Below are 19,435 nucleotides of genomic sequence, written 5' to 3' on the forward strand. Positions count from 1 at the left end.
CAAAAAAACCCCAAACAAAACACATTTGCAAATGAAAGTGAAACTGTACTATTTTATTAATTCGCACCAAATGCATTCGTAAACTGGTTTGGGGAACCAGGTTATTATGTTCCCCAAACGAAGTTGGGGAACATATTGTTTTTACTCTGTTTCTTATTATTATTATTAAGGTCTTCCGTCTTCAGCGGAAGACCTTCTTGTTATTCTTAGGTTTCCTTTTCACTTTTATTATTAAGGTCTTCCGTCTTCAGCGGAAGACCTTCTTGTTATTCTTAGGTTTCTTTTTCACTTTTATTATTATTATTATTCTTTTTTTTCTTACCGATTTTGTGCACGCGATTTCTCGGAAACGGCTCGATGGATTTCCATGAAACTTTCAGGACTTATGTAACATTACTTGAACCTTATGCATTTTTTTCCGATTTGATGACGTCACTTCCGGTTCCGAGACATTGTCGATTTTATGATTTTTGAAGGGTCAGATTGTCCTCGAACGTTCTAAAAAATGGCTATAGATAGAAACGTGAAAATTTCAGGTATGATAGTCCAAAGTCTATAGATATGTAAAATTTATTTTATTTTTATCTGAAGTGCCGCATGTCGGCGCTCGGTATGGCGCAAAAATAGTCCTATCGCGAATTTCAAAAATTTTACCACCTTTTCTACGATATCTTTTTACCTGGAAATATTTTGTTAAAACATGTAGAACAAAAGAAGTGTAGAATTCCAAGATCTTTCAAATCATATCTCGAAAAAAGGGCTGGCCCCTAAAATTAAGGGACTAGAGGGGCCGAAAGTTTTTTCTTTATATCTCAAAACGTATTGAGAATTTGTAATATGTCAAAAAAGCAAAGTTGTTCAAAATGTCAAGCTCAATCTAACGGAGCCATTAGAAAACGTCCGTTGTCGTCACTTCCGGCTAAACCGGAAGTAGTCAAAAAACGCGTATTTTTGCCGTTCTTAACCCGTTTTTGGGTAACATATCTCTCTGTGAGCATAAAAATTAATTTTCCGTCCGTCGTCGTCACTTCCGGTCAAACCGGAAGTAGCAAAAAATGGCTTATTTTAGCATTAATCAACATAAATTAAGGTGATTTATACATTTTTGGGCGTTTTTATTCATTTTTGTAAAAATGAGTTACTTCCGGTTACTTCCGGTCAAACAGGACGGAAGACCTACTCGTTGCTTTGCAACGAGCTTTGCTCTAGTTATTATTATTATTCTTTTTTTTCTTACCGATTTTGTGCACGCGATTTCTCAAAAACGGCTCGATGGATTTCCATGAAACTTTCAGGACTTATGTAACATTACTTGAACCTTATGCATTTTTTTCCGATTTAATGACGTCACTTCCGGTTCGGAGATATTGTCGATTTTATGATTTTTGAAGGGTCAGATTGTCCTCGAACGTTCTAAAAAATGGCTATAGATAGAAACGTGAAAATTTCAGGTATGATAGACCAAAGTCTATAGATATGTAAAATTTATTTCATTTTTATCTGAAGTGCCGCACGTCGGCGCTCGGTATGGCGCAAAAATAGTCCTATCGCGAATTTCAAAAATTTTACCACCTTTTCTACGATATCTTTTTACCTGGAAATATTTTGTTAAAATATGTAGAACAAAAGAAGTGTAGAATTCTAAGATCTTTCAAATCATATCTCGAAAAAAGGGCTGGCCCCTAAAATTAAGGGACTAGAGGGGCCGAAAGTTTTTTCTTTATATCTCAAAACGTATTGAGAATTTGTAATACGTCAAAGAAGCAAAGTTGTTCAAAATGTCAAGCTCAATCTAACGGAGCCATTAGAAAACGTCCGTTGTCGTCACTTCCGGCCAAACCGGAAGTAGTCGAAAAACGCGTATTTTTGCCGTTCTTAACCCGTTTTTGGGTAACATATCTCTCTGTGATCATAAAAATTAATTTTCCGTCCGTCGTCGTCACTTCCGGTCAAACCGGAAGTAGCAAAAAATGGCTTATTTTAGCATTAATCAACATAAATTAAGGTGATTTATACATTTTTGGGCGTTTTTATTCATTTTTGTAAAAATGAAAGTTACTTCCGGTTACTTCCGGTGAAACAGGACGGAAGACCTACTCGTTGCTTTGCAACGAGCTTTGCTCTAGTTATTATTATTTTTCTTCTCGGGAAAATTTTGTCCGCGAATGATCTTGTAAACTACACATCCGATTTAGGTGAAATGTTTTTAGGGTCAGTAGACATGTTATGTAGATTTGCGGAATCAAGGTCATTTTGCGCGCACGTGCTTGCAAGAGCGCGCACGTGCAAAACTTGAAATGACCAATATATAATGGATAAAACCGTAACTTTTCTATTTTTAACAAAATGTTTTGAAACTCATAATGTAAGGATATATTAGTAGTATGCACAAGATGACATGGTCAAAATAGCAAGATTGCACGCGCTTGCACGTGCGCTTTGCTCTGATTGGCTGAAACTAAAGTCTCTATATCTTTCTTGTTTTTTGATAAAATCATTTGAAATTTTGAACATAGTTATACATTAGGGAGATCTACAGCCTGTAATATAAGAATTATCATGAAAGCATGTGCATGCACATGTGCTTGCAAGAGCTCGCACGTGCAACATGAGAAATGCCCAACATAATTGATACAGACGTAACTATTTAAATTACTGATGAAATGCTTTGAAACTCATACTATAAGAATATATTAGAAGCATAGACAAGATGACATGGTCAAAAAAGCAAGATCTCATGCGCATGCACGTGCGCTTTGCTCTGATTAGCTGAAACTAAAGTCTCAATATCTTTCTTGTTTTTTGACGAAATCCTTTGAAATTTTAAACATAGGCATGTATTAGGATATCCTACAATAAAATATATAGCAATTATCATGAAAAAGCGTGCATGCACATGCGCTGCAATCTGATTGGCTTATGCTTTAAATAGCTATAACTCCCTAGGTTTTCAACCAAACAGGATGGGATTTGGAACATAGATAGATATAATGGACTTCTACAAGATGGTATGGTCATCATGCACATGCATACACGTGCGTGTACGTGCACTGCAATCTAATTGGCTGAAACTTTAAACAGCTATAACTCCCTTGGTTTTCAACCAAACGGGGTGGGATTTAGAACATAGATAGATGTAATGGACTTCTACAAGAAGGTATGGTCATCATGCTCATGTATGCACGTGCTTCCACGTGAAATGAGTAAAATCAAAAATACAGTTTAATGAGAGTATTTTTTTAATACTTTTGGATTAATTACTTTAATATTTAGTATATTAAAATATTAAGATTGTACAGACAAGATGATATGGTCATTACGCACATGCATTCACATGCGCACGCGTGGAATTCTAAAATTTGAATGAACTTGGTACTTTCTCCTGGTTAAATGTTGTTAAAGCCTCAAATGCATAGAGTTTGTCTTATTTGATGAAGCTTACAGGGAATGTGGCACCAAAATGAAGTTGGGGAAAGTTTGGGGAACATCTGTAACGGTCCCCGTTACAATTAGCACTAGTTGTTTTTACAAACAATGTATCCAACTATGAGTGCAGAGTATCTTGTTATGTAGTTTCGACAAAAACCAGCATTTTGGTTTCAAAAATACACATTTCATTTAAACAATAGTAAGCTGCACCTAGAAACATACCCGAGCTTTGGCATGTTCAGTCTCGCGCTGTATTGGTAAGCAAAGTTGCCCATGTGATCGAGGAAATTCGGGACTATGTGACTAGCGACCGTCACGCAGTAAGACATATAACCGCAATATCAACACTCAAAGATAGTAATGACAAAGCTAATGAACTTTCATAAATAGCCTACGTACCCATGTTTGTTCTGTTTAACTGTTTATTCAAACCAGAGTTAGCATGCCATTGATGATAAAATGATAGAAAAGCAAAATTTGAGGATTTTTTAAAAATGAATTTGTGTGAATTTTCCCAAATTGACGATAATTTTCCCAATTTGAACGGCCCCGGCCCCAGTCCCAAAAAGTGGTGTGAGAGCCCTGTCATTATATCTGTTAAGTTTATAATATATTTTGAAGTCAAGAAGCATGAAAATCACTTTGTTCTAAGCATCAATTCATGATGAGGTGTTTGCTATATCCATGTTTTACTGTATTTGAAAAACAGAGTAATCACTGTCAACAGAGAAAAAGGGAAAAGATAAAAAATATGGGCAGTTAATAGCGAGTGCAGAGAGGCAGCACAAAGCGCCGCTCGCGTAGCAAGCTCAAACGACTAACTTGTACGAACGGAGGAAATTCGGGTTGAAATCTGTACATTGTTCCAAGAAATTTTTACGAGTCCATGTGAAAATTTAAAAATCCCAATAATCCTTTGAAGTGCATAGCAACATGGTGGCTTATACATAGCAAAAACTTACTATTACAAACAACGATTTATGCAATCTCTATATCACAAAACTATCGTTTGCATCCTTCGTCAACATGACCTTTTATTTGACGTCATACTTTCATCACTCAAACGGCTCGGGTATTTCTGATTTGTCGGAAGCTTTTGAGAAGTTCGGAATCTCGAACCTGATGCATGGGAGGTGATTCTTTTTATTGTTGTGGTTTCTTCTTATTTTCTTTCTTTCTTTAATGAACTGAAGATAGGCAGTACAAGTGTAACCTGTTTATAGGTTTTTATAAATAGTTAAAATAAAGCTGCACTCGCCCCAACGGTCACTCCGTAAAACATATTATGGTATATGGTTGACACTGGACACAATATTATTCACAGGCCATCACAGCACTTATTTGCACACTTAATAAATTTAATATTGAAAGTAAAATCAGTTTCAGAGCTCCTCATAGAGAACTTTTTTTCGTTAAACATATTAAAATGCTATAGACCCAGTTTAAGGGCTTTTCCAGAGACACAGCTAAATTATCTTAAGTAAGCTCCACAGTGCTCAAGATTGTTGTTATTTCATGTTCAAAACTTACTATTTCATCAAACGCATGTACAAAATATACTACTAAAGTATACATACTATTATATTAAATGTTGGTAAATAGGCCTCCGCTTAAACTTCACAGTGGTGAACTGACAATATCCAAAAATTGGCAAAATGCCCCCCCCCTTTTCCTCCACAATTATATATCGAATGCGTTAAAATTCTTACCGTTTCCACACAGGTTACTCCAGCGATGCCTCCTCCTACGACAACGTATCTTACCATGCTGAAATATATCTCCAATAGATGTTACACAGTCAATGTTACACAGTCTCTGAAGAAGAAAAAAATTCTATAGGGCGCATCCATCTTTAAACTGCCCGGATGTGAAGATGAAAGTCGACTTGATAAAGGTAATACTTATCCGGAGACAAGGCGCAATAACCTGTTTTAAATGATAATTAAAAATATATATTTTTTTTAAAAATACGTCTGTATCACAGGCACTCGTTTCAGTTTTATTTTTAACCCATAGTAAGTAAACAGTAGTAATGTATTCATTAATTTTTTCTCTTAAAAATGAGGGGGGGTTGGGGTTGTGCCAATATCATACACTGAGAATTCAAAGATTTTGTACTGGTTTCTTATCTATTGTGTGCATCTGAAACAGGGATACAAATGTTCATGCATCCTGGAGACCATGACTTGTTGAACTGTGTTGTGTATTATTGGTATAGTCCATTTATGTAGTAAACAACCGCGGTATCGGGAAACAAATTAGAAACAATCATTTCTTAAGTGTTGCTTAATTGTTCCTATACTGATATATACAATATGTTAGTGAGATAAAATTTATAGATAGAATTTCTGAAGTATTAGAAGGAGGTTAAAAGGACAAAGTTTATATAGTTCCATAGAAGTTAGTACACCCATTCACACAATAGAACAATCCAAGGAAAAGTCACAAAAAGTTACTGTGACATATGGCGCGAAAAGAGCGATTCACCCCTTTCGTAGAATATAAATGGACTGATCCAGTAGTATAGAAATGCAGAAAAAAGGATACACTGACATGTTGAAACGGTGAATCACATGAAATAATTGTTTCATGGAAAAAGATTAAAGGAAGTAAACACTAAAGTATTTTGTATCAGTAATATCATTCTTTTTTCTGAAAACTGTTTCTTTTCAAATGCAGGTAAAGAATTCCAATGTAAATCAGCTTGCACAAAATCTAGCTCTCTAGGTATGATCTATTAGTTTCGGATATTGCAAATATCAATCCTTATACAGCCTGACGCAGGTAATGAAACATGGAGATCTAACGAACAGTATTCAAAGTCCATAAAAAAATACAAAAAAGGAGCAGAGCAAACACGGATCTCCAAAACATCGGAGGTGAGATCAGGTGCCATGGAGGAGTAAGCATCCCCTGCCGACCAGTCACAACCGCTTTGTGCTCCTTGTCATAGTCGGGAAATAACGGTAAAATCCTTCGTCAATTCAGTGTATAAATAATGGATTAACAATATTAACTATGAATTTAAAACGTCAGCCAGCATTTGACTCAATGATAAATTGTATTTGCCGACAATGTCAATGTATCGACCATAGAACTTACGATATGATGACTTTAAACGAGATTGCTGATATTCTTGTTTCATCAACTTGTACATACACATGTACGTAGATCATGCTCTTGCGTATCGAATCAACTGAGATATATAAACTCCGTATGCAGGTGATGAAGGTATATTGCTGCATACGTAAGGGAAGTTGACGATAGAAAAGTTAAAGTCATCACGTTTATCATAAAACTTGGTTGTTAGATTACCATTAATGTCTTTTTCAAGTATAATATCTAAATATGAAACAGATGTGACAGACTGGTTTCTTTTATCTCAAGCTCACCAGGCTATATCATATCGACATATGAATGGAAATTACCATTGTTAATTGAGTATACGTTGTCTATATATATGGCACGCCAAATTCACAAAAATGAGCTAAACGTAGTTTCACAGTTGATAAACTGGGTTTATTGTTATTTGGATTTTTCGAAGACAGTTGATGTGGAATGCCTCTACTTTTCCCATGTCGCTGTCAACAACACGCCAGCATTCAGACCCATACAGGAGAACTGATTTGACATTGCTGTTGTACAGTTGGAGTTTGTTCTCAGACTTAAGTTGTTTGACTTCCAGATGGGCTGAATTTGGGCAAATGCTGTCCGTGTTTTACTGAGAGGTGATTTTATGTCTTTACCAGTACTGTTGTCCTTACTTAGGATACTGAAGGTAGGTAGGTGAAGTCCTCAACTTCCTCAAGTGCCTCTCCATTTAATGTGACAGGTTCTACTGGTGCATTGATTGTCAATACCTTGGTCTTCTTGGCATTGATGTTAAGCCCAGTTTGTTTGGCAAAGGAGTTTAATTCATCAGTCTTTTCTTGTAGGTGGATAATGTTTCCTGATATTTCTGCCAGATCGTCTGCAAAGTCCAGGTCTTCTAGGTGACTGAACATTGTCCATTGCATACCCCTCTTTTTGTCATGTGTGGTGTTTCTTTGGATCCATTCAATGACCATAAGGAAGAGAATTGGTGATAGTATGCATCCTTGCCGTAGTCCAGATTTTACACTGAAGGAGTCCAATATTCCATTTTCCAGGATGACACTGCACTCGAAGTTTGAATAAAATGTTTTCATGATGTTGCAGATCTTTGCTGGTATTCCATATGATCTTCCTATTTTCCAAAGTGTTTCCCTGTGCACACTGTCAAAAGCTTTCTTAAAATCAATGAAATTGATATACAGTGGCATTTGCCATTCAATACACTGTTCTATAATGTTACGAATGGCAAAAATTTGGTCTATACACCCTCTTCCTATTCTAAATCCAGCATGTTCCTCTCTCAGTTTCTTTTCAATCACTTTGTCTGTTCTGTATGTCAGTGTTATACCTCTACAGTTTTCACAAATTTGGAGATCTCCCTTTTTTGGAAGCTTTACAATGAGTCCTTTACTCCAGTCATGTGGTATTGTCTCATTTTCCCAGATATGTAGGGATAGATCTAATAGCGTTTTTGATGATGTTGCAATATCTGATTTCAGCATTTCAGCGTGTACGCAGTCATTGCCTGAGGATTTACCATTCTTTAATGCTTTAATACAGTTTTGGACTTCTTGGAGGGTTGGTGGTTCTAAGTTTATGTCTAAGTCTTCAACTGCAGGGTCTGGATTCGCTGGTTCATCGGGTTCTGGGCAATTTTGTACTTCCTGGAAATATTGTACCCAACGGTTGGCTTGTTCATGTTCTGTTCCAGTAGGTGACCATCTTTATCTTTCATAAGAGCAGGTTGGGTTGTAGTGCGACCACATAGATTTTTCGTTATTTTGTAAACAGTGCTCATTTCTCCGTGTGAAGCAGCTCGTTCAGCTTCTTGTGCCAGACTGTCAACATACATTTGTCTATCCCTCCTAGCACTTCGCTTGACATCTCTATCCTTTTCTTTATAGGAAGCTTGTAGTTCTTCTTGTAATCTTGCAGACTTGGTACTGATATTTTCTGCTTTAAGTTCTTTCTTTCACCTATTTTTCCCATGTACCAGGTGTTAGCCATTCTTTGTTCTTCTTGGTTCGGTAGCCTACAGTTTTTTCGGCGGTTTCAATATACACTTCCTTGATCGTGTACCACTTTTCTTGAATATCTTCAACAACATCAAAACTTTCTTCCAGAACCTTGAATCTGTTCTTCAATTCCAAATTGAAAGCTTTTCGTGTGTCTGGTATCTTAAACTCTTCCACATCGATCCTGCTTTTTGTCTCTTGCTTTTTGGGATTTCTGTGAAGGTTTAGTTTTATGATAGCTTTCAACAGATAGTGGTCACTGTTGATATCTGCTCCAAGGCATACTTTAACATCTTGTAGGGATATGCGCCATTTGCTGTTTATAGTTATGTGATCAATCTGGTTTGTTGTTCTACCATCTCGAGATTTCCACGTGAGCTTCTGTATATCCTTGTGAGGAAATATCCTATCGTTTGGTTGTTGTTGAGACAGAAGTCAACGAAGCGCTCTCCATTGTCATTCTTAATTCCACAGCCATGTTTGCCTATAGATTTCTCACAGTCAGTGTTGTCAGTACCCACTTTTGCATTTAGATCTCCCATTATCAGCAGCATGTCCATCTTCGCTAGCCAAGGGTTTCTGATACGCTACTCTCCTCATAATCCCTTGGCATACGGTGTTGATAGAAGTTGTTTTTTTTTTCTCGAGTTCTGATTGGGATTCGGTACATCCGGTCGACCAATCAGCAATGTTTTTTGTAAATGACGATATTTGCGTTCGGGATACTTATTGACTCTTTAATCTCGGGAATGAAAAACGCAAGTAAACAACGATCCATAAGATAACATGCAGTTCTATGAATAGCTGTGATGTCATCCGATATCTTCTAAATATGTGATTAAAAATCTATATTGAAGTTCAGATTTGTACTATAAATAATAAATAAGCATACTGTAGACGTACTTCTTTCCACGGGGTCATAATTCCGCGGAATCTCAATTTCTGTTTAATCCGCGGGTAGAAAATTACGCGGGTATTTAGAAAGTCACTATATATGCCTTACATTTATATTAAGTACGCTTGGACAAATTTCCGCGGAATATTTGTGACCGCGTACAAAGCGTAAATTAATACCACGCGGAAAAAAGTACTTCTCACTACAGTAACTTAATTATTGCTTCTTAATTATTCTTGAAAAAAACTTTGATTGAATTTTTTTTAAACAACGCGTTTTTATTTCTGTCGATGACGCAATCTGTGTGTACCTGATAGATTCGAGATCACGTGACGAAAACAATCCCGTCTTTTGATTTCACCATATGCCAAGGGTTCATGAGGAGAGTAGCGTATCAGAAATCCTTGGCTAGCAAAGATGCAGCATGTCATGCTGAGGGACTTTAGAGACAACCATCTGTAACTGCTCGTAAAATTCATCTTTCACTTCTTCTTCGGCATCGTTTGTTGGAGCAAAACATAGTATGATCGTCAGTTTACAGAATTTGGAGTTGAATCTTGCTCTAATTAGTCTATCACTAATTGGTTCCCATTCCAGCAATGTTTTAATCTTGACTTTGCTTATCATGATTGCAACCCCACTTTGATGTTTGTCATTGTGCCCGAGTACAATATGGTATGGCCACTAGTAATTCTAATCTTGCCTGATTCAATCCATCGGCATTCGCTTATTCCAAGTATATCCAACTTGCATCTCTGTATTTCATCCGCAACTTGTGCTGTCTTTGATGTTTCGTACATCGTGCGAACATTCCATGCTCCAACTCAAAGTTTTTCTTTCGGCCTTAGAAGACTATCAATCAATCTCATAGGAGATGTCATATTGCCTGTGTTTTGGCCCAAGTCTTCGCAGACACAGTTTTCATTTATGACATTTGCGGAAGTTTCTGTAACTAGTTATTTTTAACTGGGCAGGGTAGTTCGCCGTGCGCCAAACCGCCACTGTTGGGCCGGGTTTTCTTTCTGGGTTGCCCTTCCCATAGATGATTGTAATCCAATGCTAACGAGTTCCTTCTCCCCGGATTTTCTTTCTGGGTTTACTCCCATAACCATTGGCTCTACAAAGTCATCTACAAGGCAGTAGACGCTTTTCACTACCCAGTGGTACCACCACCAATGCACCTGCCTGAAGATAAGGTTGCATGAAATGAATATTTTATTAATATATAAACATAGCATTTGCTAAGATTCATTTGTATATATATTTAGTGGGGACTAAAGATAATCTAGATAATAATATCAGATTAACACACTGAATTTTCGACGGATTTTCCAGTTATTTCCCGATCATGACAAGGAGTAAACGGCGGGTGTGACCGGTCGGATGAGACCGTATAAACCGAGGCCCCGTGTCACAGGATCCCTCCCTGAATGCTTACTAAATTTTGCAGCCCTTCCATGGCATCTGATCCCATCTCTTATGTTTAACTAACGTTAGGTCCAGATGCCCCTATTTGTATTGTTTGAATGGAATTTTGATTTTTATATTTTTCAATGATAAACCAGTATTATTTTAAAACATGAACGGTTTCTGTATCATTATTTTTTTCATAAGGTAGGGATGACAATGATACGCCTGACTTCCAGCTAGCCTGCAGGATCAGTGAGGGTTGCCTCGTGTGACTAGCGAGAAATAAAAAAAAAAGGAAAAGCGTAACAGTCTTATGTATTTTATTATGGTAAGAATCTGCAAACTTGTTTTTCTCTTTAAAAAACAAAGTATGATATCCCGAGGTTGATTTTAAAAAGATACTGATATGATTTTGAATGAAAATATCTAATGTGTGGTTTTCTGGTCAAGGTCTTCAAACAATCTGTTTGAATTCTCATGTGTCTTAATGCGCTCCATTTATTTTTTATATCAACGTGACGCAGATTTTATCAAAAGCTTTATCAGAAGTGTCTAGATGTGGCTTTCAAGTTGTCAATTAAAAATATCGACATTTTATATTTCATTCACACGCTGATTTGATAAATTCTTTTGCTCTCGATATAAACTTCACCATACATCAGATATATATTGGGATATTTTACTATATAAAGAACGATAATTATGGCAAAAACAAGTACAGTTTATGATTAAGTGAACGACCTTTTTCTATCGTAAACTATTCTTGCAGCAACTGATATACCATTATCAGATTTATCACTCACTTGTGTGTGGATTTACGAGGGCTGTTCAATAAATAATGTCCTCGGTGCTCAGAAAGAAGCAAAAGACGCTGTTCAATGATTTAGTCTTAATGATTTAACTTATTATTCTCTTTTAATTGAAACACATGTCCGTAACACTTTTTATCCAGTTTCTCATTGTTTTCAGAACTCATTTTTTAGGTATGTTCCTTAGTATACTGGAAAATGGCAGATCCTATGATTTCCTGGACTTGTTTCTTCCTTCTGAAAGGTGTTTGGAAAATGAAACAAGTCAAAAGATGAAAATTCGGGCGAGTATTATTAATGTGAAAATTATTAACTTATTGTTTATTCAAAAAACTCCTTTACTGTTCAGGGTGTGCGGGTTTGGACACTATCATGAAGAAATTTAATGTAGTGGATTCCTGATTCTAGTTCCTTCCTCTCATAAACCTTTCGATTTTTTGCAAAAAATTTTTTTTCTAAACTCCTCCAGAAATTAAACTACCTCCCCGAATACGAATTTGAATAACACGACCATTAATATTTAAAAAATTGCATACAAATATGTCTTTGTGCTCTTGCAATTCTTTGCTCTTCTCGGACCTTTGCTGTTTTAATTTGTCGAGTACATCTTCTTGTAAATTTTGTTTCGAGGGTTTTAAGCAATAGATTCAAGTTTAATTATCTGTTTGCATTTCAAACAAACGTGGATAATACAATTACTGATATTTTAAAATATTTATTTAGATATTCTTACACGCTGTCGTTTTCACTCATTTTTCAAAACATTGGGTGACTTTTGAGTACTAAGCTTTTTTACTGTCAAATGTTTCTTTAAAACAGTATGAACTACTCCCGAAATCATGTCTATTAAATTTGCTATGTGTCTTAAAGTCAATCATACATCATTTGTTGAAATTTGGCAAACAGTACATTAGTTGTTATAAATTTTGTTGTTAAGGATGGTAAACCCATTTTTGATGTCTATTATATAATTTTTTATCATTGAAATCCACCTGCTCATTTGTCTATAAAACAGACATTGGTTGCTGTAAATTTTACATATTTAACTGAATATTTCTTTGGGATTCTTAACAAGTTTTAGAGCAGTTTCATAGAAGCTATTGATTGCACTCTAGTTCACTGATTCTTTACCATTCATTTTAAATGCAGTGTCTCGAATAGCCCTCGTTTTCCAGCATCTCACAATGAAACTATATGATGAAAAGTGGTCACATAAACTGTTATAAATTCATTAAAGATTCAATAATGAGAGAAAGTCAAGCTTAATGTCATATGATATCTGTATTGTATGTTATAATACAGTTCAGGATATTAATTATTGAACAGCCCTCGTATGTCTGTCATAGTAGCCTGGATTTATGGCGTTCGCTTTGTGATCGGGAGGCCCGGGTATGAATCTCACAGGCTGCGCCGAATTAAATCTTTAGAGGAGGTAAAAGTAGGCATAGCTATAATGACTGATCCTTCACCAAGAGCCTAACACTAGGATTGAAAGTCACGTTTCTTCGGTTGAAAAATTAAAAACCGAGGTTCCATCGTACCTTAGGACTTTGCGCTATAAAAAAACCTAACTGCTAAATGGCCCTGGGTTACAAGGGTAGATCTTAGAAGGATATGATGACGTTTCTATAGCAGTAAAAATCTCCCATGGGAGTAAAACAACATACGATTACGATTAATCAGCCAATCAATGCGGAAGAGCATGCTCTATACGTACGACGATGCAAGCCATGATCATAAAAGTTGATGATATAAGGATATACTTTGTTTTGAGTAAGCATTTTGCAAATGCTATGAATGGTCGAATCAAATTACAAACTGTTTGCTTATTGAAATTCACATTGAAATATCTATTGATATTCTCCGTTTACGCGATCTTGCATGTCGAGTACCTCCCATCTCTGCTGGTCTTTAACATACGGCCGCTTTTTGCTGTGCTCACAATTTGCATTGTTTCAATAAACTTTTGATATTGATTTCTGTTTTTTTTTTTGTTTTTGTTTTTGTTTTTTTTTTGACTTCTTATTTCATATATCATTTCTCTTTTTTCATTTCAAGTCATAGATATTTAAAACTTTTATTAGAATTTATTCCAGGACAAAATGACAAAACAGCTTTTTGCGAAACCATTTATTGTACAAATTAGACATAAATGTACGTGTTAAACTTAAAATCATTTCAGTGACAATGAATGCAGCGAAAATGTATATAACATCTCAAAGAAAAGAACATATATCGATAGTATGTAAAGTTACAACCAAAAAATAATCTGCATGCAGAATCAAAGGAAAAATTAAGTGACAACCAAAATCGACCTCAAATTTTGGATGTATAAAGATGAAATTATCACGGCAAAAATGACTATAAAAAGCGAAATGCTGCATTGAAGTCTTAAAATGTTAAGTAGTGAAGTGCTCCATATGATTCTTTACGTATGTGTAATGGTTAGTATGTTTACTTGTTTAGTATGTCTAAAGGGGGAAGAGAGGGGGGCTTGTATAAAAAGAAGTTCTTTCTGCGGAGCTGCATTGTGTATAGAGTTACGTTATACAAACTGTGTTAAAGATTAACTTTAGAAAAGGTCTCCTACGATCCTAATTAATTAACAATAACGAGGAGCCATATCGGAAGCAAACAGTTTCTGTTGAGCCAGTGAACATTGTGTTTGTACAAAGTATAGAAAGGAGAAGACTCAATCTAATTAAAAATAGATGCTAGATCCGCTCGCATACTTGCGAGTATGCGAGCGGATATTTCAATATAAATATCTGAACACATGGTATAATTTTTTCAGAAACTTTGATTTTACAGCCCTTTAGCTGATCCGGAAAAAATACACATTTTTTTACTGTTTTTTTTAAAGGTACTGTAACCATTAAAATTTAGAGCAAGTGTGAATCTATCAATCTATTCAATATATCAACATTGCAAAAAGTATGTTTTTGAGAAACAAAGAAATTGAAAGTAATACTGACAATTCTCTTGAAAAAAAACATATACGTTTAAAAAGTTTTTTAAGTTTGTAGATGAAGCAGAATGTTGCTGGAAAAAATGTGAAAACTGTATTGATTTGATTTATATATATACATGATCGTTAAAACAAAGTTCCCTGCTTCTTAAATTCAATAATTTAAAATCTTGGTAGACGAATGTCATTTAGAATGTCACAGAGTTGGTCAGAAGATGCGGCCACATGTTACTGTCATTACCACTAACTCTGGGAATTAGCGGATAATACCCTAATCAGAGCTCACAATGTATCACATATTGATTATCCTCCTCCCAACCTGTCCACGAAACCGCCCGAGTCGGTTGACGTAAAACCATCTCCGGGTCAAACTCCAGGCCGCGCTATCCACGATTTTGTTGTCAGCATGCCCCGGCGTCGTGGGTTTATTGCCGGCTGTTATTGTTGTTGTTGTTTGTGCTGCTGCCGTTGTTGTGATTCTAGTTGTTGTTGTTGTTGGTCTTCTCGTCGTTGTTGTTTCAGCTTGAACTGCGGCAAATACGTCTATAGGATCGATGCTCTGAAAACAAAAACATTTGTTGTCAATTCAGAACCTTGTGTAATTATGATTTATAAATAGGTTACTATCATATTTTCCTCCACATATGGTTTTTACATTTTAATTAAAGTGGTTGTATAACTTAAAAAGTTATTCATACGTGCAGTAAAGCATGCTTTGTTTACATATTCAATATTTTATTATGAAACATTTGATTTCCGCCTGTTGTACAACATGCATATTTTCTAATATGATGGATTTTGTCACTCCTGATTATTTTAGAATGGTCTGACTTTTATTGACTGTATACACAAAATCAGTGTTGCCAAATCCTCCATTAAGCTACAGGATAAGAAATTAATAAGCCTCGTTTTCAGGATCTTGACCTTCTTATACGACTAATAGGATAAGAAGGGTCGGGAAATGTGATGGTCATAATTTTGTTGCATTCAAATTTTGCTTTCAAAGAAGATATTTCATGTCCAGAGAAACCTATAAATGTACTTCCTACTAAGATAAATATAATTATCACGACAAATTCGACAGATATCCTTTATCGATCTCTTGCATTGGTCAGAAATATTCCTACCATATAATTCACGAGTGCTTAACGATAATAATTAGCCAATGATGGTAAACCGATTATCTAATAAATAATTAAGGTAGCCTAATATATATAGTTATCTAGGAAAAACTCATTCACCTCTTTGGCGGATATACCTGATATTACACGTTTATATGCTTTTCTAGTTATCTCACAATATGTTTCAATTCTTTTGTTATTATTCGGGTTCGCTCGCATGGCACAGTGGTTAGAGGTTTGCTCTAGAGTAGCGAAGTATAGGTGTTGATCCTTATTTCGTAGGTTCGAATCCTACCGTGGCTCGCTGAGACCGGTTAGTATAAATCGAGGTCCTGTGCCTTAGAAGGTGATGGCAGATCACTCTTTTTTCAATGGGTATAGGTCTAAATTTGCAGCCCTCCACCGGAATCTGAAAGCGTCTCAATATGAGTTACTTATTCTCGAGAACAACGTTAACCATTCATATAGGTAAACAAATTATTTAAGGGCTTTAATTCCTGTAAAGAAAACTGTTCTCTGCATGGAAAAAAACATTATTCAATTTATTGTAACTAATAGCGATTGACTGATTGATTGTATATTGTTTAACGTCCTTCTTGAGAATTTTTCACTCATATGGAGACACCACCACTTGCCGGTGGAAAGCTGCAAATTTTGTCCTATACTCGGCACTTAGAGCCATTGAGTAGGGAGGGATCTTTTTTGTGCTAGCACCTACTGCGACGCCGAACTTCGGTTTATACGGTCTCTTCCAGAAGGACCGGTCTCTACGTCCCACAGTGGGATTCGAACCCGCGACTTATAAGGATCAACTCCTCACTTCGCGACTATAGAGCAGACGCAATCGTAACTTCTCGGGCCTTCCCGACTAGCGGTTGAGATTGTTTTTCCGACCTCTGAGGGAAAGACCCGAGATGATGATTGGAGCAGACACTCTAACCACTGCGCCCAATCGCACCATCTCGGATCTTTCCGTCAGAGGTCGGAAAAACAGCCTCGAATGTATTAACATCACCGGATGTTAAAATTTCAAACATTTCCTGTTTATTCAAATATAAGATAGACGGAGTTAAAAGTCCCTTCTATAGTATATTTTAGGTAATATCATTACATTGAATAACGTAAAACCCCATATTCCACAGATAAAAGGTCTTCATGCATTTATTTCAAAGATCGTGAAAATGGGGGGTTGTCATGGCGTCTACCTAATACATTCGAGGTCGTTTTTCCGCTAGGCGGAATGGCCCGAGAAGTTGCAATTGCCACTGCGCCACGCGGGCAACTAATAGCGAAGTCATTCTATAAAGCTAGTCTGTACCTGTGAACAATACAGCAGTAGATTCTCGTAGGAACAGCTGGAAAAGCAGCACTCCTCGACCACGCCCCCTCTCTTCTGCTCGGCCGAGAATCTTCTTTTCAATCTAGAACCCTTTTCTTCTCTCTCTATTACAATAAATATTAACACGTAAGATAACCTAAGGCGAGGCACAAATTTCTTAAGTGTGGGAAAAATGGGGAGAGAAAAATGTTTAATAATACTTTGGAATAGTCAGTGAAACAAAATGATTGTAAATATCATTAATTAAGCTTGTTTTCCTTCTTTTTAATTGGTTAAAGTTGGCAATACAAGAAATTCATTTATCCAGACATTTTTCATTGGCTGTTATGGGTTTCTGTTTTTTAAAATGTAGCAATGCTAAAGAGAAGATTGATATTTTGCAATTCCGTTATTTAATTCATCTCTTTTTAATATATTAGTTTTTCTAAATTGGAATACTTTGTGTCGACCCTTCTGTTCAATGAATCATGCGTAAATAAATTACCTTTCTGAAACCTTTTCTAAACAGATGTCTTTTTCCTCTTTTTAGCGTAAATTGTAGATATAAATAAATATATTTTCTCAATAACAATGACTTAACATTTTTAACTCAATTCTTCAAAGGTCTCAAACTGATCTTTTTTCAGTCACGTTGAATACTTTAACTTTTTTAATAAGGTTATGTAACAAAATAATTTATTGTATAACAACCCCGGAATTATATTGCCTTATTAACCCCTTGGCTAGCTATCTATTTTAAGGAGTGATAATGTACTATATTGCTCTTCACACTAGTCGGGATAATACTTTATTACACCTAATTTGAGTGTTTAGTACACATCAATAGAATGATCGGAATCGATATCTCACCCGTCAGGTATTGTCTTTTTGCCGCGTCGTGGAACTGGTTTCTGCAGACAAGGGACAAAATGTCGGTAAGTGCAGAGCCACAGGCCTGCAGCTCGTTTCCTGCTCCCAGTTGTAAGATGATGGCAAACAAAACCGTTACCAGAAGCTTCATTGTCCAACCAAACTGAAAGCCAACATCAAAAACTGTATATAACTGTATATAACTGCAGATTTATATGTATATTAAAACAAGCTTTATGCAGAATAAAGCATGACAAATCATTTGTTTTCAGTCTTACTTTGATAACTATTATCTAAAACCATATCCTTGCTTTAACTTGCTGTAAAACAAGAATAAAAAAAAACATTCCCTATTTTAAGTGAATCTTAGCTAGATGGTCAAAAGGAAATCTTGAAAAGGAAATAAATCAAGTTATCCTTAAAATGCTCGTACAATGTTCATCCGCTTTTTATCAAGGATACATAATAAATAAAAATATATATATATATCTATTCAACAAAACTTTTTTTTCACGGGCCATAATTTCAAAATTCCGGTACATCTATAGTAGAGAATGGTAGATTATCCATCACATTTTATGAAGGTTGACGAAAGCTTACTTTAGCATGTTTATAATTCCAGGTAGCATTAAGACTGGTGACACACTTGTCTCTAAAATACTACAGTGAATTAAAGCATGTCCAATATTTATATAATACTATAAGAATTATTGGGGGCGTGGCTTATAATGATTGATATATGGACTGCTGTAGTGGTCTTTGATGCTGTACCAGTAGTAGTCATTCATAACATCAACACTTTGTTTATTATTGTTTGCATGCTTACTATTGACACATGTGAACAAGTTATCGCACAACAACAATACTGATTTTTAAAGCCCTGTATTAAAAATAACATGTGTTATTTATACATTTTGTTAAACGTTTCACTTTTCCTGTTTTTAGAATTATGGTTTGTACAAACATACAAAGAACTATTCAAAAACCACAAAGACAAGTTGATGTCAATTCTGTTACATACATACATCCGAAGAAGAAAAAAATCTTTTTATGGGGGGAAATTATATATAAATGTGTGAAGTTCTCTGGATGAGATTGAAAGTATATATTGATAAGACATTTGTGGAGCAGGAGTTGTGTATTTCAAGTAATATTTAAGTTTTCCAGAATGGCAATATTGCAATAGATAAGCAAATACACAATGTAATACAACCATTAAAAAAAAGTCCAGGCTTTTTGATATCATTGACAGCTGCTTTTTCAATAAAAGTGGAACTCGTAAATTTACTTACCTTGCCATTGGTCTGCAAAATTATTTTGTTAAAACACATTCTGATTGTACACACAAGTACTCTGAAGTTGACATAAAAAATGCTCGAGTTTCTGATTGACAATATCTATGTGCATTTTGGAGACCAGGTCTTCCAACAATCTATTCCCATGGGTACCAATTGCGCCCCGTTATAAGCAGACCTAGTTTTGTATATACATGTATATGAAGAAGAAT

General features: G+C 35.7%; 2 protein-coding genes across 2 annotated transcripts in view; both read right to left on the reverse strand.

The window, feature by feature from the left end:
* The window catches only part of LOC134281753 (pyridine nucleotide-disulfide oxidoreductase domain-containing protein 1-like), a 22,413-nt gene extending 17,129 nt beyond the window's left edge, over window positions 1-5,284 (reverse strand). The window contains exon 1 of the mRNA XM_062764186.1: window positions 5,139-5,284. Coding sequence (XP_062620170.1) covers window positions 5,139-5,195 — 57 coding nt within the window. The 5' untranslated portion in view covers window positions 5,196-5,284. The remainder of the gene's footprint in view (window positions 1-5,138) is intronic.
* A 9,183-nt stretch (window positions 5,285-14,467) lies between these two features.
* Window positions 14,468-18,572, reverse strand: LOC134281734 (insulin-like growth factor I). The gene is made up of 4 exons (XM_062764165.1): window positions 18,529-18,572; window positions 17,929-18,091; window positions 17,059-17,183; window positions 14,468-15,178 (listed from the first exon to the last, which is right to left on the reverse strand). The coding sequence occupies exons 2-4, from the start codon at window positions 18,077-18,079 to the stop codon at window positions 14,912-14,914; spliced, it is 543 nt and encodes a 180-aa protein (XP_062620149.1). The 5' UTR covers window positions 18,080-18,091; window positions 18,529-18,572; the 3' UTR covers window positions 14,468-14,911.
* Window positions 18,573-19,435: the final 863 nt, after the last annotated feature.

This window comes from Saccostrea cucullata, unplaced genomic scaffold (assembly GCF_032062105.1).
Source record: "Saccostrea cucullata isolate Sc308-1 unplaced genomic scaffold, CSIRO_AGI_Scuc_v1 ctg1124, whole genome shotgun sequence".
NCBI classification, from domain to species: domain Eukaryota; kingdom Metazoa; phylum Mollusca; class Bivalvia; order Ostreida; family Ostreidae; genus Saccostrea; species Saccostrea cuccullata.